Consider the following 27,887-nt stretch of genomic DNA (forward strand, 5'->3'; position numbering starts at 1 on the left):
GGGGAGCCCAGGGTGAGTGAGCAAAGCTTCATCTGTATTTAGAGCCACTCTTCATCACTTGCATCACCACCTGAGCCCCACTTCTGTCAGATCAGAGTGACAGGTTTGATAGGAGCATGAACCCTACTGTGAACTGTGCACATGAGGGATCTGGGTTGTGTGCTTCTGTGAGAATCTTATGCCTGGTGATCTGAGATGGAGCTGAGCCTGTGATGGTAGTGATAGGGAGTGGCTGCAAATACTGATTGTCATTAGCAGAGAGGCCTGACTGCACAGAGACCATAATAATTCAAGTGTGTGCAGACTCAGATCAAAACCCCACCAGTGAGTAGCAAGTGACAATTAAGCTGTATCAGTGTCACACTTTACAGTGGCAAGTGAGTTGAAGTACTTTAAGGATACTGCTGCTTCTGGTGGAAGGCTTTAAGTCAGAATCCAACATTTATTTTCATTTGTGCATAGCCTGCCGATTATTTTATTTACCACTTTCATCTGTGTCTCTTTCCCACACTGCACATTTTCCCAGTCACAGTTTTGGTAAGCCCACAAGCGAATCCTAGCAAAAGTGAGTACAAAATGAATGTCACTGGAGAGCTTCTTTGAAAGCAGTAAAGACTCCATAATGAGATAGCAGAAGACTCTAAGACTGCCAACAAAATGAAAGCTGCATTAAAAAAAAAAAAATACCAAGAGTCCTAATTAGATTACAGGGTCATTGAAACAGGTGACTAACATTCTTCAAGCCCACTTTGTATAATATGTGGTGACTGGCTAGCCATTGACATCAGGAAACATCCAAAACTGCTTCTCCACATGGAGACCAAGCACCCTTCATTAAAACTCTTTGGAGTTTTTCAAAAGAACAAAACATGAACATGGAGAACAGAAGCAATTACTGAAGGCCACTGCTTCATCAAATTTGTCTGCACTGAGAGCATGATTCTTAGCAGCTAACCACATGGCTAAAGATAAGAAGCCCTTTACAATTGGTGGAGAGTTGACCCTGCCTGTTGCTAAGGACATTTGCTGTGAACTTTCAGGAGAGGGTGCAGTTCAAAAGGTGGTACATGTTCTTTTGGCTAACACCATATCTAGACAAATTGATGAAAGAACAGAGGATATCGAGGCACAATTGTTACAGAAGATTAATGAGTCACTGTGATATACAATCCAGGCTGACCAGTCTACTGGTGTTGACAAGGCAAAAATGCTTGTTTTTATGTGATACATTTTTCAGGAGGATGTGCATGAGGATATGTTATATGTATTTCTGTCGATAACCAACACCACAGTGGCAGAACTATTCAAGTCTTTGAATTATTACTTATCAGGAAAATGGAATTCTTCATTTTGTCTAAACATATGCACTGACAGAGTGGCTGCCATGACTGGACAGCTTTCTGGTTTTACTATGCGGGTCAAAGAGATCACATCTGAATGTGAGTCTACACACTGTGTCATCCATAGACAAATGCTGGCTAGCCAAAAAATTTCAGCTAAATTAAACTATGTTTTGCAGGACATGATTAAAATTATCAACCACATTATCAACCACATTAAAGACAGCAACATTCAAGTACATGCCCTCAGCTCACATCAGTTTGTGTAGCTCTGTGAGGAGACTGAGGCAGAAGCACACATATCTTCTCTTTTTATGAAGGTAGATCACTAGCCAGGGGTTTTTAATTACAAGAGATGCTCCAGAGATTTCTTTTAGAGAAACAGTCATCATTGGCAGCACATTTCAGTGAAAAAACTTGCTTCCTTGTGTGACATATTCAACCTGCTCAACTTACTGTCACTTCAGGAAAGATGATAACTGTGTTCAAGTTGGCAGATAAAATGGTCACATTAAAACAAAACTGGAATTACGGGGATGGTAAGTAAACACTGGGATAGATTTTTGACATATTTCCAGCATTAGCAGAGATTTTAAAAGAGACTGAATGAGGGTCTTCTTTCTCACAGCTTTGCATAATCACCTATTTCAGTTTTCAAAAGAGACTGAGCCTTACATCTCAACCACAAAAGACCCCTGAACTGGGAAGGGATGGATTTGTAAGCCATTTGTGAATAAGCCATGTGAATCACCTTTGTCCGTGTTAGAAGAGGATCAACTGTTTGAGATTGCAAATGATGGTGGCCTTAAAAGTATGTTTGAAACAATTTCAAATCTTCGTATGCTCTAAATAAATGTCAAGGCAGAATATCCTGAGAGTGCCACAAAAGCACTGAAAAGCCTGCTTTTGTTTACAACATTCTATCTTTGTGAAGCAGGGTTTTTTGCAGAGACAGCAACCAAAACAGATTGTGGTGTAGAGTGGACATGAGCAACACACTTTGGGTGTCATTGACTCCTGTCACCCCTAGATGGAAATGTGTAGTTGAAGGAAAACAAGCTCAGGGCTCCCACTGATTGTACACTAGGTGAGTTGTGTAATTATGTCATTATATATTACAACGTTATAATAGATAGAAATAAAGCACACAATAAATGTAATTTCCTTGAATCATCTCAAAACCTTCTCCCACTCCACCCTGTCCTAGTCCATAGAAAAATTATCTTCCATGAAACTGGTAACTGGTCCCTGGTGCCAAACAGGTTGGGACCTCTGGCTAATATATTGTTGGTGGAAGTGTAAAATGATATAAAATGTAAAAACTATATGGAGGTGAATTTGGCATTGTCTGAAAAGTTTACATATGCATTTACCTTTTGATGTAGGAATACCACTTATTGGACTATGAAGATATTTTATCCAAGAATTCATATACACATATGAAAATACATATGCACAATTCATTCCAGCATTATGTGTAATAGCCAAAGTCTGGAAACTAATTCAATGTCTATCAGTAGGGGATGGGTTGAAAAACTATGGTATATCCAAGGCAAATGGCTTCTAAAGCAGCCAATAGTTCTATCATGTACCAAAGGGTAACATCACCTGTGCCTTCCTTATATAAAACCATTTTACTTCAAATGTAAACACATTTTGAGAAATGAATCAAAATGAAAAGCACATTAAAATTTCTACAGTAACAGATTACCAAGAGCATTGCATACATGTTGGCTTTTACTTACGGTTTATAGTTTTGACTGGTAATATTGGGTTTACCCTCTCTGGGGAGGCTGCATTTTTATCATCAGTCACATATTCAAAATTAATGATGAACATCATTGCCACACCTTCTTGATTTTTCACTGGAATTATGTGAGTGTTGCAAATAAAAGTAGATCCTAAGGAGATGGAAATGGAGTATTAGTCAGAAATATACCTTTATTTTGAACTATCAGTGATATTAAAACTGAAATGTACTCCATAAAGAATTTTCTATTGTAAATGGTCATGGAAATTCAATAAAAATAATTTGATTTTTTTAATTCACAGTTTATTGCATACATATTTACTTAAAATATGCATAAATTTTGACAGAAAGATTTTATAGGCAAATTCAGTTATTACTACATTATAGAAAAACAGAAATATGAAATCCCATTTGCTTTCATACTCTTCCATATAATAATTCATATTTTAAATAATATATATTCTTTAACTTCCTTGAAATAATTCTTACCCGTTCCTTATATTTTTTGATTAAATCTAAATCTATTAAAATACATCTATATACACAATGAAGATATCTCATTTTGTATGGTCTTGATTTTAGCAATAAACAAATTTAATCTGTTGGAAAACAAGAACGAATTTTTTTTAGATTATTGTGTTAATTTGATACATTCAACCTGAACCATGATATTCTTAGAGAAGCAAAATTATATAGATAATAAGATATATTTCATAATAGTCATCTGCAAAGGAAATGAGCAAAGGAATGACTCAGTTTGTAATCAATCACCGAGATCTAGTCTCCAGCAGAATCCACAATTTGATGAGCTTAATCGAAGCCTTAAGAAGATGGGACAAAGACCCTGAAGACATTCACACCCAGGTTTATCAGGAATCTGTTCTAATATTATAGATGGGAAGTGTTTTTGCATCGTGGTATCTTTACCTAGATCAGCCATCAGCCTGTCAACTGAGTTGAAATCTATTCAAATAAAGGATTAAGATATTAAAAAAAAAATAAAGAAAAGAAACACAAAGATTCAAGATTTGAGAACTTGATTCTAACTGACTCCTTGGAGCTGACTTCTAGAATTCTCTTAAAGCAACTGGCTCAAATCTTTACCCTCTATGTATTTTCTTTAGTCATGGTAATGAAAATTTCACAGGCTAGAGATTTGTTTGAGCTACAAATAAAGTATTATACTTTTAAAATGTAAAACTTCAGAAAGTGTTCTTAATCATTTAGCAAGTAGTGACTTCTTTCTTTTTCAACAATTAGCTGAGACCATCCTGAATCTAGAGGAGAGTGATAAATAGGCAATAACAGGTTGGGAGCAAGGTTGGGCTGGCACCAAACTTCAGGAGATGTGAACAAGTGCCAGGACACTTGGAGGCTAAGACTAGGGGCACTGGCAAACAGCTGAAAGATGTAGTTGGGAGCCCCCTCCATCAGCAAAAGTTATGGATACAAGTATTCCAAAATGGTGGCCTATGTAAGCACAATTAAAAACAAATAAGTATGAGAAAATCTTTTCTTTCTTCTGATCCTGAATCATGACTCCTGCTCTCAGTGCTGAGAATAAAGGTTATTATTGATATTGCTATATATCGATGACGTCACAGGGAAGGCCTTTGAGAATGGGCCTAGAGACCTAATTATTCATGAAATTGTTTCCATGAGTAAACATGTTCTAATTTCCAAATAACTGATTTACAAATACAATTTTAGAACATAGACTAAGTTGGGAAAGCATATGTGCTAGTTATAATTCAGACTTTCAAATGCGATAGCCTCTCAAATTTGAAATGTAGAGGACTTTATTAATAACGAACTTCATATTTTCTATAAATGTGGTGATAGTTTTACAGATGCTTGAAAATATGCTTTTGGAATGGCGTGCCTTACTTTCAGTTTTTCATTATATCTTCTTTATTTATGGTAAATGTTTTTATTATTAGTTGCATCAGAAAAACTTGTATTATAGGTATTTGCTGATGGACAATTTTATTAGAGTCAGAGACGATCATCTCTTCTAGAAAAGCAATCTCTGATGTCAGAATGGGAGACAATTAAACAAGATATTTCACTTTGTAATTTATTTTTTGCAAACATCCCAATTTCACATTTTCTGTGGATGTGGCAATGGTTTTATAGATGTTAGAAAATATGCTTTAGGAAAGGCCTGATGAACGTTCATTTTTCAGCTTTATCTTCAATTCATGTAATGAAATAGTTAGCTAGAGCACTTGTCATAGTTTCCATGGTAACAAAAGGGGATGACTTTAGTAAACAGAAAATAAACAATTTAAGACTGTTCCATTAGAACTAAAAATAGCAGTGCTTCAGGCCAGGCATCACAATACACACTGGTTAAACAGGGAGTCTGAGGAGATGCTAGAAATAGCCATTATGTACTTACTTTCCTAACGAACCAAAATACATGTTGATTTTACCACTTAAAATGACATTTCCTGGATCATTTAGAATATCGTTGTGAATCTGTAGATTTGTTACTGGGCAGTTTTCAAATCTTTCAACATTTGGAGTATACTGTTGATTGTAAAAAAAATTTAAAACACCAGTTTTTGTTATATTAATCAGTAAAAGATATGGGGATGGAGATCTAATAGGTTTGTAACAGAATTAGAGTAATTTTGCTTTCAGTTGTGAGGGGCGGCATCATGTCTTCCAATATAAATGCTTATAAAGTTACTGTCTGGTACCAAAAATCATAAAATTATAGTGTTTTAGAAAAAAGTTCAGCAGTGACTCCACAGTATATTAAGTTAGTGTAATTAACCTGGTATTTATTGCCCATGCTTTTTGTATGTTTCTTTTGAGCAACATATCTCCTGTCAAGTCAGCTGAAGACTCATGTTTGCATGCTTTTTCTTTTTTAGTTTGGTGATTTAATATCTCTATCAATCTTGCCTAGTCTTCTGAAAGGCAGAAAATGAAAGGGGATACATGGAATGTAGAAGAGGCAAGTAGAATAAATTTGATAGAGTAAAAACATTTTAGCTACACAAACTCCAAGCTCTGTGAAGGTGCTACTTTTGTAAAGTGACATTATTCTAAGAAGTTATCACCATGTGTTTCTAAATACCTTTTTGAATGCAACATGTACAGCAAAAGCAACGGTGACATAATCTAGTAAGTACTAACCTAGCAATGAAGAAAAAGCAGACATTTAATCATGTAGAAATAATAGAGCGAAATAAATCTAGAAAAAGTTCAGATCTTATTAACATAAGTATTATACTCCAAATAAATGTGATAAATAAAATGAATCTTATATTCAAATGAAATTAATAGTGTTAAGCAGCTGTTTGTTTACAATAACATCCATTACTTATAAAATAATACATGCAATTATACCAATATTAGTTAGACTCAGGTTCATTTCCATATTTTGTCATCTGAGTGAAGATATTCCTAAGGTGGGAAGGGTTGTTTTGAAGGAACAGTGCTCATTTTAATAAGATTTCTAGAATGTGTAATTTTTAACTAGAGCCATTCGACAAGCAAACTCAAGGTAATCTGAATAATTACAAACATTATTCCTTTATTATTAATAGTGGCATACACCTAGTTATTTTAAAATAATATGCCAGAGTGTGACCCTGTCTCTGAAAAAGCACATGCCTAGACTCCCCCTTTTGAGCCACTTTACATGTGTTTTATTCTTCAGACTGTGGTTTGCGGGCACAGGGCAGCCTGCGCTCCCAGGAACAGTGTAGAAGCTAATGTGAGTTAGCAGTGTGGTGTTTGTGAGGTAGAGTAAAGGAGGGAGAGCACAGAAGGTCAAAGGAGAAGCCATCAGAACCACTCTGTGAAAAAGGCCCAGGCATGGATCTGAAACTTTTCTCTGAGTTAGACAGGAGAGTGTTGGAGAGTTCTATGCTGAAGGTTGACATGATTTGACTTAAAACTGTCCCTTTAATGTGACTGTGAAGAACAGTTTGCAGGGTGGGGGACTAGAATGAAGCAGGGAGGCCAGTTAGGAAAACATTTCAATAGTCCAGCTTGGCCACAAGAATGGTTTGGACCAAGCGGATGTTGCTGAAGGTGATAAGAAGGGTTCTGCTTGGGATGTTTTGACGGTACAGTCTTCTCTGATTTCCCTACTCTTCCTGCCTTACCGTCTAACAATTTATTATAGATATGGTTCCTCAGTTTACTTGTCTGTATACTAGGGATAATCTATATTTCATAGAATTATGCTGGAATTTGAATGAGTTCATACCTGTGTACTAGGGTATTTGATTAGGATTTTCTGTCACTATTTTCACTGATATGAAATGCTAATATGATAGACTTAATGAAACTACAGTGAGAATGACCCTCTTCCACTCCCTACATGTAAATTGACAAAGAAAAACTACAGAACTTTTAAGTCAACAATGCAAAAAGCCAGGCAGTACACAGGAGAGTGGTGTGAGGGGTCTGGGGAACCCATTTTTTGAAAAGGACTGGCAGACTGCTGTGGATTTCCCTTCCTCCCACCTTTATGAACTGCCTTCATCCAAGGCTGGGACTAATGAGAGGACTTTAAGGGTCGGTCCACCCAAAGACCTTTGAAATGTGCTTTCTGCAGTTGGACGACACACAGGATGCTATCTAAATGCTAACGTGGATGAACAAATGGCCATTATGGGACCTCAACCCTGCAGATACAAAGGGATAGAAAAAATGACCTCTCCACTTCCACAAAGCCAGGGAATCATGATTGGGACAGGCTTTTGTGCCAGTGTCAGTGGAAGGGCTGCAAGGTGGCCCCCTGACCTGAGTGTCTGACCACGAGCCATCACAAGGTCCTTCCAGGATAGGAGACAGAGGGACTCCAGAGGGAGAGTCAGGCCCTACTCCATCTGCTGATGGGGGACAAGGAAGGAAAGAGCCAGGAACCTGGGGCAAAGGGAAAGCATTGAGGGAAGGGTTCTGCAAGGAGCAGGGTCTAGGCAGGAGCTCTGAAGATCCCTCTCAAGTGCCCAGGGAAGACAGCGTCAACTCTGCCTCTATTCTAGAAGCAGAGAGGGCAACCAGGCCAGCCAGGTAAGAAGTGGCCTGTTCCACACCTTCTTCCCTCTCACCTTCCTCCTGGAGTGGTGCAGATAGCAACCAGACAGAGAAGAGGGAAGACAGTAAAGGGAAGAAAGTCAAGGCCTGTTTCCCATTGCAGTCTGACCTGGAGCAGTCTGGGAATTAAAACTTTAGGAATAACACTGCCTTTCGCAATGGAAAATTAATAGAAGGCTTTATTACCCGAGAGTGACCCAACAAAGGAAGATGTGCTACATCACCTCCTGAAACCAGTGGTCAATTAGTCCCAGTGGACAAAGTTTATGGGATGGTGAAAAACAAAAATAAGCTGCATTTTGATTACAGTGTAAGTTTCACACTGTTCAGTAGAACTCTTACATGCCTAAAGCTCTCAGAATAGTACTAAGCATGGAGTGAAACTCAGTAATGTGAGCTATTATTTATGCCCTTTGCTTGAAGGTCTCCAGAAGAGTAAGTTATCTCTCAAGCCAACCTATGTAATTGCCTCCAACCCTCTATCATTCTTGGAATCACAGGCTATACTGTTTATTCATATTTTGGGGCATAAAGAAGATGTTATTCTCTGAGCCGATGGGTTTAGTGAATGTCTGGGAGTTTTTATTTCCTTCTTTGTAGTAGATTGAGGGCCCTTTGAAGATTAAAAAATATCAATAGTAACCTGCCTTAGAAGAAAAACATAACCCAGCAACTCAGGACACAAAGGCCTCATCAAAGAGGCAGCACTGTTCAACTTGAATTGAAAGGCTTATTAGAAAAACAAAAGGGATCGGTTCACCTCTTAGAAGGAGACAGTTACCTAAGGGGAAGCATAATTTATACTGGGTTTTCTGTATATAATGTTCCTTTTTCTTTCTGTCTTTCACCACCTCTTCCATCTTCTACTCTCTCTAGGCTTCCAAGGTAAAATAGAATGAATTCCCTCCTATGCAGGAAGAGCATCCTGAGAAATATTGATTTTTTAATAGAACTATTAATGATATAAATGATTACTATTGCCAGGAGAATTTTTTACAGGGGGGTGAAAAACAATAATTGACCCAAGATGAAATCTACTATAACCTCTATGAAGAAAAAAATGCAGTATTTCAGTTGTGTAGATAATACTTTCCAGATACCTCTTAATTCATATTATACAAATAACTGTCTGCTGACATCCATAGTGGATGTCAGACAAGTTCTGATCCAAGAACAAGTCAGGATCATGATGGAGTCCTGGAGCAGGAATAGACACATTTCTATGAAAGGAGAGTTTGCCTGACATCATTTATCCTTTTGCTTATTTTTTAACAATTACTGGGTATAATGTATGTGTATAACAAATACTGTGTAATATGACAAGTAAACACAACAGACACTTAATCCTCACTCATAATCCACTTCCAGATTCATTATAAGGTTTTTAGAATAATACAACAGTAAAAATTTTCCATGTTATACTATGTTTACAACTCAACCATAAGCTTTCCAAAGGCGAGATGTTATCATTTTCTCCACGTAGGCCTCTACACATAATGGGAGTGCAGTAAATCCTTTGACTCCTCCTTGACAGATCCCAGAAAGCTTTCCCCAAGATCCACAAGGAACACTTGTGACTTCGTAGGCAATAGCCTGTAGTTTTAAAAAGATGGACTTTGGAGTCAGAGAGATACCTGGTTTCCAAACTTAACAAGTTATTTAGCTTCTTTGCTAAATAAACAATAGCATTTTAAATTTTGAGCACTGTATGAGAGGATATCTTTGGAGTACAATGCCTAGCTCATAGTAGGTACTTAATAAATGGTAGCTCAAAGGAAGGCAATATTTTAATATGTGGTAGGTATAGAAACCGAGTATGTTCAAAGAGTTATTCTTGTAAAAGACCAGGAAATGTTGCACCTAAGTTTTTAAGGCTGAGTAGGAAGAAATTGGTAATGAAGAAAATTCTATGGAGAAGAAACACATGCAAAATTCAAATAAATTTCACCTTAACAGCTGATTATTCAGAACCCAGAAGGCACTAGGGCCTTAGCAGGGAACAAGACAGATGGAAATCCTTGCCATCCTGTAGTTTAAAATCTGGTGGAGGTGAGAGAGACAGAACAAATAAATAAATTACATAGTAGAGTAAATACTGATAGCATCACAGAATGTCATCGAGAAAGGAAGGAAAGGGGATAGTGAGGAGGAAAGTTTGTAACTGAGCAGAATGAGAAAAGGTCTTGCTGAAGATGCCAGGAAAGAATTGAGAAAAATGAGCAATGAGTCATGAGGATGTCTGGGGAAAAGGGGAACAACACATGGAAAGACCCTGTTATGGACTCATCTATGTCTCCCTGGATTTCATAACTTCTGATGTGACTACATTTTAAGATAGGACCTTTAAGGAAGTAAATAAGGTTAAATGAGCTCATAAGGGTGGAACTGTAATCACACAGGACTTAGTCTTCATAAGAAAAAACACAGGAGTGCATAGGCACAGAAGAAAGGCTGTGTGAGGACCCAGCAAGAAGGCAGCCCTCTGCAGGCTGGGAAGAGAGGCCTCCCCAGGTACCACCCTGGCACCTGATCTTGCACTTCCAGCTTCCAGAAGTATGAGGAAAAAATAATCTGTTGTTTAAGCCACAAAGCCTGTGGTATTTACTTAAGGCAACCCCCACAGACTATGACAGGCTCTGAGGCTGAAGCATGCCAAGGCAGGAGATGAGTGAGACAAAACATATTAAACTGAGGGAAGGTAGATTGGATCCAGGCTGGTAACAGAGCTGGGGTGTGGGGAGGCTGGGGGAAGAAGGAGTGCCTTATTGCATTGTAATGACTTGGACTGACAATGAGAAGCCACTGGCTGGATCGTGCAGGCACCTATTTTCAAACGATGCTCTTGGTTGAAGTAAAGACATAGATGTGTGAGATACCTATGTTAGTTTGTTAAGTAACTTGGTTTCAACAGAGTACTAGCACTTAGAATGTATAGTATTCAGTGTGGAGTGATCATGTCCTGATAGTCTTTTATGCTCTTGAAATTCAGTTTTTTTGTGCTAAGGATAGAGGGAACTATTTTAAGTATGGAAATGTGTTCAGAAGTATTTTACAGTACAGAGTACTTACACATGGACTATGTTGGGTACTAGTGATGTCTTAGGAACAGAACTATGTTCAAAAGATTAAGGAGGTTTTTTTTATTTTAGAGACAGAGGCACAATTAGAAGAGTAGTTAATAATTCTTACACAAAATCACATCAACAAGAATAAATGGAATAGCTAGTTTTTGTGTCCACGTATATTCTGTTTAGCCTGATAAGAGTGGGTTCAACTTCACGGCTTATGGGAGGCCTCTGACCATCAATAGAAGGCTTGTTCATTTCTCTCATTTTTTTCTAATCACCTTGTTAAGACTAAAGGAGACTATTGAAAACAAATAGGTGGAACTCATGTGAACTAATAAAAATGCTTTATACAGAAGCATTATGAACAAAAGGACTGAGCTGGCAAAAAGCTGGCAGTGGACTAATAATACCTGAGCTCTGAAGAAACATCCTTGCCATCGAAATCACTAATATATATAGATTTAATATACAATCACCAACATAACTAAATTATAATAAGCATGAACATATTTATATTATTAATACAGCTGATGAAGTAATAATGGGACTAGAAATTATCCTTTCATAATTTCCAGGACAGATTATATATATTTGCTTGTTATTTGAAAAACAAAACAAAGAGATAATTTAATTTAGACAAACCTAATTGTCATTTTCATGTTCCCCTGTGTGGTAGTATTGGCAGTGTCTGAGGTGCTGATGAAATGAATGATTCATCTTTAATTATTTAAAATGATTTTAAATGTTCAGACATTCAGAAGACGGCAAGGCAGTGCCATGGAGTAGTAAATTTCTTGGATGTGTAGCTCTGTGTAGCCTTTAGAACTGGACAGATGCGATTCTATCTAGTCAATGAATAACCCTGGGTAGTTACTTAATCTCTCCAAAACTCAGATTCCTTATCTGTAAAATGAAGGAAGAGAGAGTCCCCTACCTCATAGTGTAGCTGGGAAGGGAAATAAGATAACACATGTAAAGCACTTAGCAAGGAAGCTGGGAGATAGGGTGTGAGCAGTAAATGGTGTTCTTATTACTAAGTGGGGTAGGAAAAACCAGTTTCTAGAGCTGAAATAGTGGATAACTTCCAAAGATGCAATGATGCAATTGAATTATTTAACTCTTAAGGAATGTGAGAGGGACTCATCAGGTTAACCCACTTGTCTTCAGTTCAGAAGGTGGCAATCTGAGCATGGATGGAGACTTAGCAGAAGAAAGCCTTTCTTATCAAGGAAAGCCTAAAATATGTCTCCTCAACTTTTCAGTGAGGAGGAGACCCTTGGTTTATTTCCTGTGTTCTCCTGTCCCTGTGGATTGTCTCATTGCCTTTGAAAAGTACACTGTGTACCAGGTATCCTTGGTGACAGAGGAGCTTGACTTCCCTGGGCAAGCTTCATGGTCAGTAGAACTGGAAATGTAGTGGAAATGTGTGAAAAAATCTTTATTTATTGATTTGCTCCAGGTTCCATGGTCAGGATTTGAAAGCACATTTTCGAAAGAAAGGTAATGCCAACAGATAATATTTATAGGTGCCAGCCCAGTAAAGGACTTTATGTGACTTACTATCCTTTGCATTCTCATAAAAACTTAATGACGATGAATCCACCATTAGCCCATCATGCAGATGTAAAGCGAGCCAGGCATACAAGTCTCTTCTGTCACTTGGTCCTGGGGCACGTGGTGCCCTTTCTGTGATGAAGACAGATGTTTGAGGTCCAATTCCTTCATTATGTCAAGATTTTAAATTCCACGATTTTTGAATCAGGTGAATTCTAAGAGATTTTTATAAGCAATGGCCTAAAAATTAAAACTTTCCCATCTCTTTCCCTTAGTCTTTCTCCTTTTTGCAGCACTCCTGGCTTAGGCAGATTTCCTTTCTCCTGCCAACTGGGAGACAGGAAGGCACAATACTCCTGCCCAGCCTGTCCCCAACCTCATAGTTCATTTTAATCTATTCTGTCTGATACTAGCTCATGACCATTTCTCATTTACCCTCCTTTTATTTTTTCAATCAGTTTAGAGCTTTTTAAGCTGATATTCCTAAGAATAGGGGTGCTGTATTCTGCTTCCTGGGTCCCTATTCCTTCAACTGCATAATTAAATAATCAATCAGGCTATGTATTCTGAGTGTCTTCTATACAGCATGTGTTTCTCATAAGAAAACTTTGTCTCAGAGAAGCTTCTGAAGCAAGTAGCAGAACCAGGCTTGGAACTCAGACTTGTTCAGCCTTCACTCTTTCTCTTGTATCAAACAGTGAACTGTTAATAGATGTTTCTAGAAAGGGCTTGATGTCTTTAATCCAATTTAGGAAATGCCCTCCTCTAGGAGAATCATAGTGCACATTAGTGTAATAGAGGTTTTGAGAAATTCTGGGAAAAAAAAGTAAATGTACTTTGTTCAAAGTAGTAGTTTACAAATTTCTTTCACTCTGAGGTCCTATTACAGAGAAATTTGTGATAACTTCCAGTTGCTTGGAATGTCATTGACAAACATTGAATTATGTCATGCTCCCTCCCTGTTTCAAAGACACCCTTCTGAGAGAGAGGAAAGTAAATATCATAGGTCACCTAGTTGCTTATTGGAGAGGGACAAGCCACAGGGGAAAAAGGGCTGAACCAGGAAAGAAAAGGAATGCCAAAGGTCACTGTCACCTATTTGTTATATTTTGCTTGGTGTTGGTTCTGGTCTGAGCCCTCAAAAATTTGATCTGTATCTTGTAGCAACGGTGTCCTTATAAGCTTGTTCTGAGTATAAAAGTTATTGCTAAGTAAAATATGACAGAGTTTTTCATATCCTAGGACCAGTGCATGCTACTTGCCAGATCGGGTCTTCAAACATAAAAGCCTTAATTCAAAAATCCCTTAATATTCTGCACCAGAAATTTTATAAGATAACTCTGACTTGTTTAAGGAAATTTTTTGACAGTGTTTCCTCAGGAGTCATTCCTCTGCCTTTCAAACTATGGGTCTATATGAATTTATAATTATTTGTTGACTATCCATCCTTTCCATTGACATATTCTATGTTAACATTTCTGCTCAGGTGTGAGGTTCTTTTCATACTTGTAAACTTGATTACTGAGAAAAGCAAGTTCAGCTCCTTTTTTGTATTTGATAAACCATGAATAAATTAGCTGGTGATTGAAATTAGAAAGAAAAATTCTTACACATTGTCTGACTCATAAATAAGATGCAGTCTTTTAAGATGCACAATGAGGATTACCTCCTTCTCAGCTCAGATTTTTGTTTAATTTTGGGACTTTCTGGACTAAGTGAGTGTAATAGGAGATATAAGTGTTAGAACAAATTGAGGCCGATTCACAATGTTGCACTCAGTCTCCAGGCAAACCAAGTCTCCACTTATGATCAGGAATTTTGTGACAATTTTTAATACCTTGTGTTTTTTGATACTCAAGGAAATATTTGATTATTTGGCTCAGTTTTTTTTTTCACAAGACATATTAATATTCCCAAGCCTCAAATGTACTTAAAGCAAGCCCTCTAAACTGGGCTTTAGAGGGCACTTTACCCCCACTAAAGTGCCATTTGTTCCATCAAATTGCATTATTACTGAACCAGCTGACTCAAAATACCAGCAGATCTGCACGTTGTCATGGTATGTGCACATGATTGTCAAGGTCAAAACGCAGTGAGAATCCTGGGGCCAGGCACCCACTGGAGGCCATGGTAGCCGAGGCTGTGCGTGGCTCCATGCACGGCATGCTCAGTTCGTGTCTGTGTAATTGATGAGAGGAACCAGACATTTTGCTCTAACTGTTGTTTTCTACTCTGGAGCATGGACAAAGTTATAAATAATGTGCATCTATTTTCATACCTACAAATGAGTCAAATATATTCTAAACTAATAAAATTTAATAAGAACATGTTGGGTACCTACTGCGTACAAGGTACTATACCAAAAATTGTAGGTGTTACAAACATAACTAAAAACAGGGATTTTTTTATCCCCCCAAACAAACAAACAAAAAGAATCCACTCATGGAATAGTGATGGAGTATCTGGGGAGAAGGCAGATGATTCCTCTCTGAGATATGGCAGATTTCATGAAGGAAGCATCATTGAAGCTTGGTCTTCCGTGACTGTGATAGGAAGAAATCAGGAGGAGCAGCTCCCCAGGACTAGGGAAAGTATGAGCACTGAAGAAATGTGGAGACTCCAGGGCAGAGCAAGCATGTAAGGGCAACCTATTTAATTGCTTACATGCCTCATATTTCTGATTTTGATAATAGTTCTTTTTTTTTTTGAAACAGAGTGCACCCTGAGTGGAGTGCTGTGGTCTCATCACAGTTCACAGCAACCTCAAACTCTTGGGCTTGAGGGCTCCACTTGCCTTAGTCCTGAGTAGCTGAGACTACTGGTGCCCACCACAACACCTGGTTAGGGGTTTTTTTCCACCTATTTTTAGTAGGGAGGAGGTTTCACTCTTGCTCAGGCTGGTCTCAAACTCCTGAGCACACGGAATCCACCTGCCTCAGCCTCCCAGAGTGTGCTAGGATTACAGGCGTGAGTGACAGCACCTGGCCAATAGCTACCTTTTATTACACCATTGCCCTATGCCAGTTATTACTCTGACTCCTTCACAAGCTTTACGTCCTTTGCATAAAACCTTAAAGAAGTGTGTACACGAAACATCCTCATTTTATAGAAGTAGGTCTTGAGACATGAAAAGAACAAGTAACTCCCCCGGTCACATAGCTAGTCTATGGGAGAATCAGTATTCTGATCTAGATGGCCTAACATAGGCCAATGGCTTCACACAACCCAGTGAGGCCTTTGCTTTCACCCAGACACAGGTGGTATGAATGACCTCAGTCGCATGGGCTCTGTATCCTTCCACAGTCTGATACATCTTCAGGGTTCTCTATTGCGTTCAACATAGGAAAGGCACATTTTAAAATAACCACAAATCATTGGAAGTGGCTCAGACCTCTTCTGAAAGTCCTCTGCCAGGGGCATAGAGACCTTATTGAGGTGAAAATTAGTCTTGTTAGGTATGTCAGGGACTATAGTGATAAAAGCAGGAAAAGGTGACAGCAAAGGTATTTCTCGAGGTACCTCAGGTCTTCCTTCCTCTCACAAAAATTCCTATTCTGTTGAAACATTATAACTTGGATTTTTTATTTATATATTTTTTAATATCAACAAAAAGGATGTCCTAGAAAACTAGTGGCAATAGGGCATTTTCTTCCAGAAGAAAGAGCCCTGTTGGTCCAGATTTATTGGGGAACACCCTTCTCCCAGGCTGTGACACCAGGCCTTGGGGCATATGGCTACTACAGATGTTCCCTGTTCCCTAAGGCTGCCAGAGACGCCAGCTCCAGCAGGTGCCTGACAGCAGCATTGCTTTGCCGTGGCTCACTTTGCCCTGCATGTGGTTTTCCAAAGGTGGCTGCACAGCAAGAGGGAAAGCTGTTTCATTTCAAATTCCCATGGACCACATTTACTGTTACTTTTATGTTCTACCAGTATTGAATTCATGACCTAGCCTAGTGCCTTTGGAAATAATAGGGTAATGAGTACTACAGTCCTGCTCTACACTGAGACCACAGATTTGTTCACATAGCAGTATACACTTATTTGAGTGGCAAGATGTATTTACTCTCTGTGTCCACGAGAAGCTGTGTGTGTAGCCGATAAGCCTGCAGCCTCTGCACAAGATTGTCAGGGGTTGATTCCTGAGTCTGCCGTTTTCTATTGTTTGATCTTAAAATAAGGGACTTAACTGCTCTGAGAGTCAGATTTTCCCATTTGTAAAATGGAATTATTGCGAAGATTAAATGATCCAGTATCTATAAAAAGCTTAAAACATTGCCTTATATATTAGAAAAAGTGTGAGTTATTGTCATAAATGAAACATCAAAGAATAATTTTGAGTTCTATAGCCAGCAAGTCATTGACTAAAAGACAGGTCCCAATCTTTCTGTTTAATTTGGGAGGAGGCGATAATGTGCTTATAGTTTGCCCATTTCCCTTGTGATCTTTTTACTCCCTACTGGGGTGTCCCACCTGCAACCCACAGGCTGCACGCAGATTATTTGAGGACTGTTTATTTATCTGTGATGTCAGACATTGCAAAAAGTATATATGGATATTTTCTTTTGCTCCTCAGCTTTCATTAGTGTTAGTGTATTTACTGTGTAGCCCAAGATAACTCTAATTCCTCCAATGTGCAGCAGAAAAGAAAAAAGGTTAGGCACCCCTGGACCCTATGTTCCCTATGTCTGGTCCATTAGCTTGTAGATATAGTTGCTTCTCTAGAACTTACCTCTAGCCTGAGTATCATCCCTTATGAAAATTTTCCTGTCCACAGATTTATCTAAGAGTCTTGCTTAAGCACTTCCTGACTTCAGAGATACATGGGGCTTAATTTTGAGATAAGAGAATAAATAGGAGCTCTGGGCATGAGATTTTTTTTCTTAATAGGAAATCTCTGTTCCTCTGCATTTACCCATAACTAGAATAAGTTGGATATAAAAGCTGGGGTTAATGCCATCAGCTGAAGGTTAAGCTGTAGCTTCTCTAAACAGATTTCATTGAAACACCAATGGCTCATTATTTTTGCCTGGTGACTTTGAAGCTGATCAGTGAATGTGTCAACATGTTACCTCTCACAGGTAAGCTGGAATTCATTTCATAAGAACTTCCTGGATATAAAGTCCTGTATCAGAGAAGTTTCTCTAAAGATGGAAATTTCAGGCACTAGAGGAAGCTACCGGGAGAGACTTTTAGATGTCAATGGTGACTTTTTTCACTCCTCAAATATTAAGGCAAAACTGAAAAAAATTAGAATGAAAATACTAGTGAGATTACAACAGACAATAAAACTGCCAGCATAGGTGACCGATCATGTATCATATTTGAGAAGAAAGGGATTATAATAAAAATTTTGAGATGAAAAGAATTAATTTTCTAGATTCTCTTCTCTTATCATCATTATAAATTTCTAGGGACAAAGAAAGCGGGTATGATAATAACATAGCATCAATGTTAATAAAAACAAGGAAGGAACCCACATTTGATCATCTAGTAACATCACTGGAAAAACACAGTAAGAAGGGCCTGCATCAACATTTCCATTGAAGAAAGAGACTGACTTTATTTCCCTGATGTTTTTTTTTTTTTAAGTGCTGCTGTTACTAGGAACTGCACCTGAGAAGCAATAAGTATTTCAAAGTCTCTGTGAGGATTTTATGGAAGGCTTCCAGAGAGGTGAAATCAAGTTGTATCTTAATGGGGAATGCATAAATATTTCCAAATAAATTTCCAAAATGGTATGGAATGCTTGGCAAAATACAAGGACATTGAATGGTATTTTAGAGTATGGGTTTAGGAAAAATAATGGAATAATGTCATATGTTGCCCCTAAGTTGCAACCTCTCTAAGAAGGAATTGATGGTGATATAACTACATTAGTATTTCTGTTGGGTTGCCTCAGTTTGCCCTTCCTGCTTCTCAGAATAGAGAGAAGCTGCTGCAAGGATTTCCTCATTCTGTAACTTCCAATTGGGTTTCAGCCAGTGGAGATTTCCAGCAAGAAATTGGAGTGAGGGAGGAGAGTGATGCTGGAATATTTATTCCCCAGACTCCAACCCTATGGGATTTCGGTGGGTTGGTTGCATCTTTCACTAACGTTTATAGTTTCGGTTAGTGCTTGACACATAGCTGTGTCTCAGGGTCTGAGTAACAATCATTCCTTCTGCTTCCCCCTTCTAAAGGTTTGCCTCTGTTACTAATCCTGGGATATAACATCATTCCTTGTTGCTTCTCTTAAACCCTATCTGAATTTGTGTAAATAGGAGGATTTTCATTAAAATTTGAGTGTTTCAAATTGCTTAAATCCTAAGTCATACAGGATAAAAGTTATTAGCAAGGAAAGCAAATGGAATCTTGGTAAGTAGATATTTTGTATTTTAAGAATCAAAATGTAGCAAAATACTAAGATAATGAGAATCAGCTGGATATGTTAGACAAGGCTAAAAGAACCTACAGAATTAGGCCAGATAATAATAATGTGGTACTACATTTGTCCCCATAAAGATTGGCAGGAATCTTAATCAGGACAAAATGTGAGTGTCAGATATTTGTGTAAGATAAATCACTTTCCAAAATTTAATTCCTCTAGAACTTCAAAGGAGATGAAATATAATAGACTTAGTTTTGTGCAGTGGTCAAGAAGAATGATAAATTGCTAAATGAGTAATTTGCCATGATCAACTCCAACATTTCAGTGAAAGTGAGGGGAACTAAAAAATATTCATCTGAAGAGGCGTGCTAATGATAGAAAACAAAGCAAAAAAGCAACAAAAACTGACAGAAGATTTAAAACAAATTTAAAAAATTATTCATTAATACCTCCTAGGAAATCTCAAAGTCATTTAAAAGCATCACAATGTACAAATATTTCCAAACAAGTAATTTGACTATAAGTTACACATGATGGAGTAGCAAAATTATGCACATGAATGAGAAAAGCAAATAAAAAATTAAGACTTTTTTCACAATGAAGAAATTGTGAAAGAGAATCAGGGGACCTAGTAAGAGTTGAAGGTTAAAAGTAAAAATTAAGCTGAAAATAATTTGAAGAGCACATGAAATAGCCACTAGTTAACATGTTGAGTTATTGCAAGATTAAAAAATGAAACAAAGAGATGAACTTAGAAAAACATTTGATCACTGAAGATATACTTGTGGTAGAAAAGAAAACTCATTCTATTAGATATGGGAGAATTTTAGAATGAAGTTATGTAAGTGGAATGCATTTAATGTACTGGACAAACACAATATAAATAAATCACTTCCTGTAATCAATATTTAAAGTATTCAAGGTATAGTGCTACTGCCCCAAGTATGTAATTTATTTTTAATGGTCAATGCTGTGTTCATGTGATTCCTGTAATAAGCATTTGAGAGAGAACAGATTACAGAAGCACTTCCATACCAGGCAAGCTATTGGCATTAATAATAAATTGTTAGGGTACTAAAGCCCATTGATGTGTTGGTAGAAAAGTAACATTTTTCTGTAACGCAAAGACCTGTCTGTTTCCTCTGTTGGAGACTTCTATGTTTAAACAAAAGCCAAGTAGAATCAAAATGAAAATAAAAGAGAAATAAAATAAAGGACAAATATTGTTAGCTGACCACTCTGAGTTTAACATTATGGTAAGAATTTTAATACATTCATTAAATATGTTCTAGGGGTGTAAATTATTATCTCAGTTTTACAGAGAAAACACATTAAAGGGCTCCATAACTACCTTGCTAACTGGCTAAAGTCTAATTGCTGTTACATGGAATTCAGACACTTGCCCAGGTCTGCCTGGGTCTTAGTGCCCTGTTTATTTTACTAATTCATTTAGACTTTCTGAGAATTTTAAATAAATATTTACTAGAGATTTTAGATGGCTTTAAAATTAAATGACAGGTTGATTTGGATAACGTTTTACAAAGAGGAGGATGCAATTCAAAAATTTTAAAAAGAAATATGGAAATAATTGCCCATTTCTCTTCCTAGAAATCGTGAATAGCTTTTGTGAGGCAGAAATCCAGAATAGTGAAACTGTGACTGTGACAATGGTGAAATTAGATCCCACAATTAGTCGACATTATATAGCATGCTGACTTTAAGAAAAGGAGATTATCCAGGTTTGCTTAGTGTATTCACATGTGACTTTCAAAGTAGAGATTTTTCTCTGGTTGGTCACGGAAGAAGTCAAATGTGTTCTTGCTCTCCTGGAAGAAAGCAAACATCCACGTTTGCACTGCTGATGAGAAGGGAGGTCACTGGGAACTGAATGCAGTGCCACATGGAGGGAAGTGGGGACACAGGAAATGAATTGTGCCATTATCTGTTGTATCTGGAAGGGGACCTACTACCAGATGAGAACTGCTGGCCTGGGGTGACAGCTTGATTTGAGCCTCATAAGACTCCAAGTGGAGAACCTAGCCATTACACTGCCCAGAATTCTGATTTACAGAATTGTGAGCAAATAAATGAGCGTTGTCCAAAGCTGCTAATTTGTGAAATTTTATCATTCGGCAATAGGAAACTAATACCTAACAAAAACTACTTCTGGAATCTGTCTAATCTGACATTTTAATAAGAGTACAGGGAATTGAATGGAAAGATTATAGGAGTTTATGCATATAATATAAATCTGATCTGTGGTGATACAGGGCGTAGAGGTTAAGATCCATTGACTGTATGCAATGGCAGAAGTTTCAGTGTGGGCCGTAGGCAAGGCATTTTGGGAAGAATTAATCCAGATTATATTTGCAAGATGGATTGGTCTCAACCAGCAGTTACGATTTATTAAAGAGCTACAGGGGTATTTTCATTGTTCCCTGTAGACATCAGCTTAACATCCTACTGTAGAGAAGACCAAAAGAATTCCCAAGCATCCTCAGGAAAGGTGTTTGAACCTAACTGGAAATAAAATGTCTACATACAATAACTAAGAAAATGCCATGAAGGCTATGTTGAACAGTTTGATGAGAATATTTCAGATTGTATATGAAACCAGCACATTGTACCCTTTGATTGCACTAATGTACACAGCTATGATTTAACAATAAAAAAAATGAAAAAAAAAATAAATAAAAGGTTGGGAAATAAATAAGCTAATCATCTCCCTGAGTAATGTGAAAGCTAACCCTTTTCACTAGACCTCAGGAAAGATGTAAGTGAAAGGCAAGGTCCTCACATGAGCAACTAACATGAGCCACAGGCCAGACTTGATTAGGATGTACATTTTGCAAATATGTTCTTTACCTGCAGAATTAAATATCATGTTCATAAAAAATAAGTAATCAAAGGACTGAATAGAGGGTCCATTGGCAGCAGTCTCAGAATCTATTTATTGGCTGGATTTTTTTTTTTATTAAATCATAACTGTATACATTGATATGATTATGGGGCATCATACACTCGCTTCATAGACCATTTGACACATTTTCATCACAATGGTTAACATAGCCTTCCTGGCATTATCTCAGTTACTGTGCCAAAATATTTACATTCTACATTTACCAAGTTTCGCAAATACCCCTGTAAGATGCACCACAGGTATGATCCCACCGATCCCCCTTCCTCTACCCACCACCCCCCTCCCTCCCCTCCCTTTCCGACTTCCCCCTATTGTTAGGTTGTAACTGGGTTATAGCTTTCATGTGAGAGCCCCAAATTAGTTTCATAGTAGGGCTGAGTACATTGGGTACTTTTTCTTCCATTCTTGAGATACTTTACTAAGAAGAGTATGTTCCAGCTCCATCCATGTAAACATGAAAGAGGTAAAGTCTCCATCTTTCTTTAAGGCTGCATAATATTCCATGGTGTACATATACCACAATTTATTAATCCATTCGGGATCGATGGACACTTGGGCTTCTTCCATGACTTAGCAATTATGAATTGGGCTGCAATAAACATTCTGGTACAAATATCTTTGTTATGTTGTGATTTTTGGTCTTCTGGGCATATGCCCAGCAGAGGAATTACAGGATTGAATGGCAGATCTATTTTTAGACCTCTGAGTGTTCTCCATATATCTTTCCAAAAGGAATGTATTAATTTGCATTCCCACCAGCAGTGCAGAAATGTTCCCTTTTCTCCACATCCACACCAACATCTCTGGTCTTGAGATTTTGTGATATAGGCTAGTCTCACTGGAGTTAGATGATATCTCAAAGTAGTTTTGATATGCATTTCTCTGATGATTAAAGAGGATGAGCATTTTTTCATATGTCTGAAGTCCACGCGCCTGTCTTCTTCAGAGAAGTTTCTCTTCAAATCCCTTGCCCAGCCTGCGATGGGATCCCTTGTTTTTTTCTTGCTGATGCGTTTGAGTTCTCTGTGGATTCTGGTTATTAAACCTTTGTCAGAGATATACCCTGCAAAGATCTTCTCCCATTCTGAGGGCTGTTTGTTTGCTTTACTTACTGTGTTATTGGCTGTGCAGAAGCTTTTTAGTTTGATCAAGTCCCAGTAGTGTATTTTTGAAGCTGTTTCAATTGCCCAGGGGGTTCTCCTCATAAAATACTTGCCCAGACCAATTTCTTCAAGGGTTTTCCCTGCACTCTCCTCTAGTATTTTTATAGTTTCATGTCTTAAGTTTAAATCTTTAATCCAATGAGAGTCTATCTTAGTTAATGGTGAAAGGTGTGGGTCCAATTTCAGTCTTCTGCAGGTTGCCAGCCAGTTCAGCCAGCAACATTTGTTAAATAGGGAATCGTTTCCCCACTGAATGTTTTTAATTGGCTTGTCAAAGATCAAATAGCGGTAAGTAGCTGGATTCATCTCTTGGTTCTCTATTCTGTTCCAGATATCTACTTCTCTGTTTTTGTGCCAATACCATGTTGTTTTGATCACTATCGATTTTAGTAAAGTCTGAGGTCTGGTAGTGTGATTCCTCCTGTTTTGTTTTTATTTCTGAGTAATGTCTTGGCTATTCGAGGTTTTTTCTGATTCCATATAAAATGAAGTATTGTTTTTTCAAGATCTTTAAAATATGACAGTGGAGCTTTAATAGGGAGTGCGTTGAAATTATATATTGCTTTGGGTAGTATGGACATTTTGATAATGTTGATTCTTCCCAGCCATGAGCATGGTATGTTTTTCCATTTGTTAACATTTTCAGCTATTTCTTTTCTTAGAGTTTCATAGTTCTCTTTATAGAGATCTTTAACGTCTTTTGTTAGGTAAATTCCCAAACATTTCATCTTCTTTGGCACTACTGTGAATGGGATAGAGTCCTTAACTGCTTTCAACTTGACTGTTGTTGGTGTATATAAAGGCTACCGATTTATGGATGTTGATTTTGTAACCTGAGATGCTGCTGTATTCCTTGATCACTTCTAGGAGTTTTTTAGTAGAGTCCCTAGTGTTTTCCAGATACACAATCATATCATCTGCGAAGAGCGAAAGTTTGATCTCTTCTGACCCTATATGGATACCCTTGATCGCCTTTTCTTCCCTAATTGTGGTGGCTAAAACTTCCATTACAATGTTGAAAAGCAATGGAGACAATGGGCAGCCTTGTCTGGTTCCTGATCTGAGTGGAAATGATTCCAATTTAACTCCATTCAATGTGATATTGGCTGTGGGTTTGCTGTAGATGGCCTCTATCAGTTTAAGAAAAGTCCCTTCTAGACCAATTTTCTTGAGTGTTCTGATCATGAAGGGATGCTGGATATTATCAAAAGCTTTTTCTGCATCAATTGAGAGAATCATATGGTTTTTGTTTTTTAATTTGTTTATGTGCTGAATGACATTTATAGATTTATGTATATTGAAAAAGCCTTGAGACCCTGGGATAAAACCAACTTGGTCATGATGTATAATTTGTTTGATGTGTTGCTGGATTCTGTTTGTTAGGATATTGTTGAATATTTTTGCATCTATATTCATTAGTGATATTGGTCTATAATTTTCTTTACTTGTTGGGTCTTTTCCTGGTTTGGGGATCAGGGTGATGTTTGCTTCATAGAACGTGTTGGGTAGTCTTCCTTCTTTTTCAACCTTTTAGGTTGAATAATATAGGTACTAATTCCTCTTTAAAGGTTTGGTAGAATTCTGACGTAAAACCATCTGGTCCTGGGCTTTTCTTTTTAGGGAGGTTTTGTATAGTTGATGCTATTTCTGAACTTGATATGGGTCTGTTCAACATTTCCACTTGATTCTGGCTAAGTCTTGGAAGGTGGCGTGCTTCCAAGTATCGGTCAATTTCCTTCAGATTTTCATATTTCTGAGAATAAAGTTTCTTGTAATATTCATGAAGGATTTTTTGGATTTCTGACGAGACTGTTGTTATTTCGTGTTTGTTGTTTCTGATTGATGATATTAGAGATTTTACTCTTTTTTTTCTGATTAGGTTGGCCAGAGGTTTATCTATTTTGTTGACCTTTTCAAAAAACCAGCTTTTTGATTTATTGATCTGTTGTATTATTCTTTTGTTTTGAATTTCATTTAATTCTGCTCTAATTTTGGTTATTTCTTTTCTTCTACTGGGTTTGGGGTTGGAATGTTCTTCATTTTCCAGTTGCTTGAGATGTCCCATTAAGTTGTTAACTTCCTCTCTTTCCGTTCTCTTGAGGAAGGCTTGCAGTGCTATAAATTTCCCTCTTAGAACTGCTTTTGTGGTTTCCCAGAGGTTCTGATAGTTTGTGTCTTCATTGTCATTTTGTTCCAAAAAATTGGCAATTTCTTTCTTAATCTCATCTCTGACCCAGCTATCATTCAGCATAAGGTTATTTAACTTCCATGTTTTTGTATGAGTATGCAGATTCCTGTTGTTACTCAATTCAAGTTTTATTCCATGATGGTCCGAGAAGATGCAAGGAATAATTTCTATTCCTTTAAATTTACTGAGTTTAGACTTGTGACCTAAAATGTGGTCAATTTTGGAGTATGTTCCATGGGCTGATGAGAAGTATGTGTATTCAGTTTTGTTGGGATGAAATGTTCTGTAGATGTCTGCTAAATCTAAACATTGGATGGTTAGGTTTAAATCTAAGAATTCTTTGCTCAGCTTATGGCTGGAGGATTGATCCAACACTGCCAAAGGAGTGTTGAAATCTCTGACGATTATGGAGCTGGAGGAAATCAAGTTGCTCATATCTGTTAGAGTTCTCTTATAAATTGAGGTGCATTCTGGTTGGGTGCATAGATATTAATAATTGAGACTCATCATATTGAGTATTACCCTTAACAAATGTGAAGTGACCATTCTTGTCCTTCCTTACTTTTGATGGTTTAAAGCCTACCGTATCTGCAAATAAAATTGCAACACCTGCTTTTTTCTGATTACCATTTGCCTGAAATATGGATGACCATCCTTTCACCCTGAGTCTGTATTTGTCTTTTAAGTTAAGATGTGACTCTTGTATGCAACAAATATCTGGCTTGAGTTTTTGTATCCAGTCAGCTAACCTATGCCTCTTTAGAGGACAGTTTAAAAGCCATTCACATTAATGGAGAGTATTGATAAGTCTGGTGGAATTTTGGGTATGGAGTTTTTCAAAGGTCCAGTGGACATTTTTAATCCTTTCGCCAGTGTGGAAGTTGGAGTTTGATCCGAAGTTTCTGAGTGAGTTTACTTTTGTGGTATAGGATTGGGTTGGTCATTGTGGAGGATAGGTCTGAGAATATCCTGAAGAGCTGGTTTACTTATGGCAAATTTTTTCAACATATGAATGTCATTGAAGTATTTAATTTCTCCATCATAAATGAAAGTCAGTTTAGTTGGATACAAGATCCTGGGTTGAAAGTTATTTTGCTTTAGGAGATTAAAAGTTGATGACCAGCCTCTTCTGGCTTGAAAAGTTTCAGCAGAGAGATCTGCAGTTATTCTAATATTCTTTCCTTTGTACGTAATAGTTCTCTTTCGCCGGGCTGCTTTGAGAATTTTCTCTTTCATGTTAACTTTAGTGAAGCTAATTATGATATGCCTGAGGGATGACTTATTGGGGTTGAATCGTGCTGGGGTTCTGAAGCTGTCTGCTCTCTGAATTTCAGATTCTCTAGGCATGTCTGGAAAATTTTCTTTCATAATTTCATGCAGAAGGGCCTCTGTGCCCTTCGAGGCCACTTCATTATTCTCAGAAATCCCAATTATTCGTATATTGCTTTCCTTTGAATTATCTGAGAGTTCTCTGAGTGAGTGATCTGTTTTTGCTCTCCATTTCTCTTCCTCTTTGAGAGATTGGGAGCATTCGAAGACTTTATCTTCAATGTCAGAAATCCTTTCTTCTGCTTGCTCCATTCTGTTGCTGAGGGATTCTACTGTATTTTTCATATCTTTGAGGGCTGTAAATTCTTGCTTCAGTGTGTCTAAGTCTTTGGTGGTTTTGTCTTTAAACTTGTTAAATTCTTGAGACAACTTTTGAATTTCTCCTCGAATTCCTAATTCCATTTTATTAATCTTGTCTGCAATCCAAATTCTGAATTCGATTTCTGACATCTCAGCCAGTTGTTTATGAATGGGATCTTCAATCACATCTGCCGTATCTTTTCTTGGGGGTGTTGATCTATTCTGGTTATTCATGTTACCAGAGTTTTTCCACTGATTCCACCCCATGGTTATTTTACTCCCTTTGCTTTTTCCCCTGGGGCTTTATCGAGGGCCCGTACAGTGTTGTGGCCTGAGAAACTGGGGCCCTGTCTTGTGTGGTGGGGCTAAGTGGTTCTGTCTTGTTGTCAGCTGGTTTCTGTTTGATCCTATTGTAATGTTTACTCTGGCTTGAAGTCTCAGCTGTGTGGAAAAACCAGCAATTAAGTCACCCCACCCGCCCACCTCTGGCACCAGTTGGAAAAGGAAAATCAAACCTTCCTACAACCGCATACCCAGAGCACTGCCTGAAAAGTCCTCAGTCTATTAGTTCAGTTCAAAAGGTACAAATTGATTGTCTCAATCGGCACCTGTCTCGGGTGGGAGAGTTCAAGAGGTCTCTGGGAACTGGATCACAGGGGTCTGGTGACTCCTCTGATATGGCTTACTCCAGTGCTGTGTGGAGTCAGGAGGAGCCACCTAGCAAATAGATCAGTCTGGGAAGGTTGATGTCTCCTTCCCCACTTTGCCCCTCCGTCGGACCCAGTCACTGGTATCTCTGCAGATGGCTAACCCAGTTGCCAGTAGTGAACAGATACTCCAGGGATTT

General features: G+C 37.8%; 1 protein-coding gene across 2 annotated transcripts in view; it reads right to left on the bottom strand.

The window, feature by feature from the left end:
• Positions 1-27,887, bottom strand: part of KCNH7 (potassium voltage-gated channel subfamily H member 7) — a 542,346-nt gene that overhangs the window by 187,404 nt on the left and 327,055 nt on the right. For both annotated transcript variants that reach the window (XM_053597374.1, XM_053597375.1), the window contains exon 3: positions 3,086-3,241. In XM_053597374.1, coding sequence (XP_053453349.1) covers positions 3,086-3,241 — 156 coding nt within the window. The remainder of the gene's footprint in view (positions 1-3,085; positions 3,242-27,887) is intronic.

The sequence above is a fragment of the Nycticebus coucang genome, chromosome 7 (genome assembly GCF_027406575.1).
Source record: "Nycticebus coucang isolate mNycCou1 chromosome 7, mNycCou1.pri, whole genome shotgun sequence".
NCBI lineage: Eukaryota > Metazoa > Chordata > Mammalia > Primates > Lorisidae > Nycticebus > Nycticebus coucang.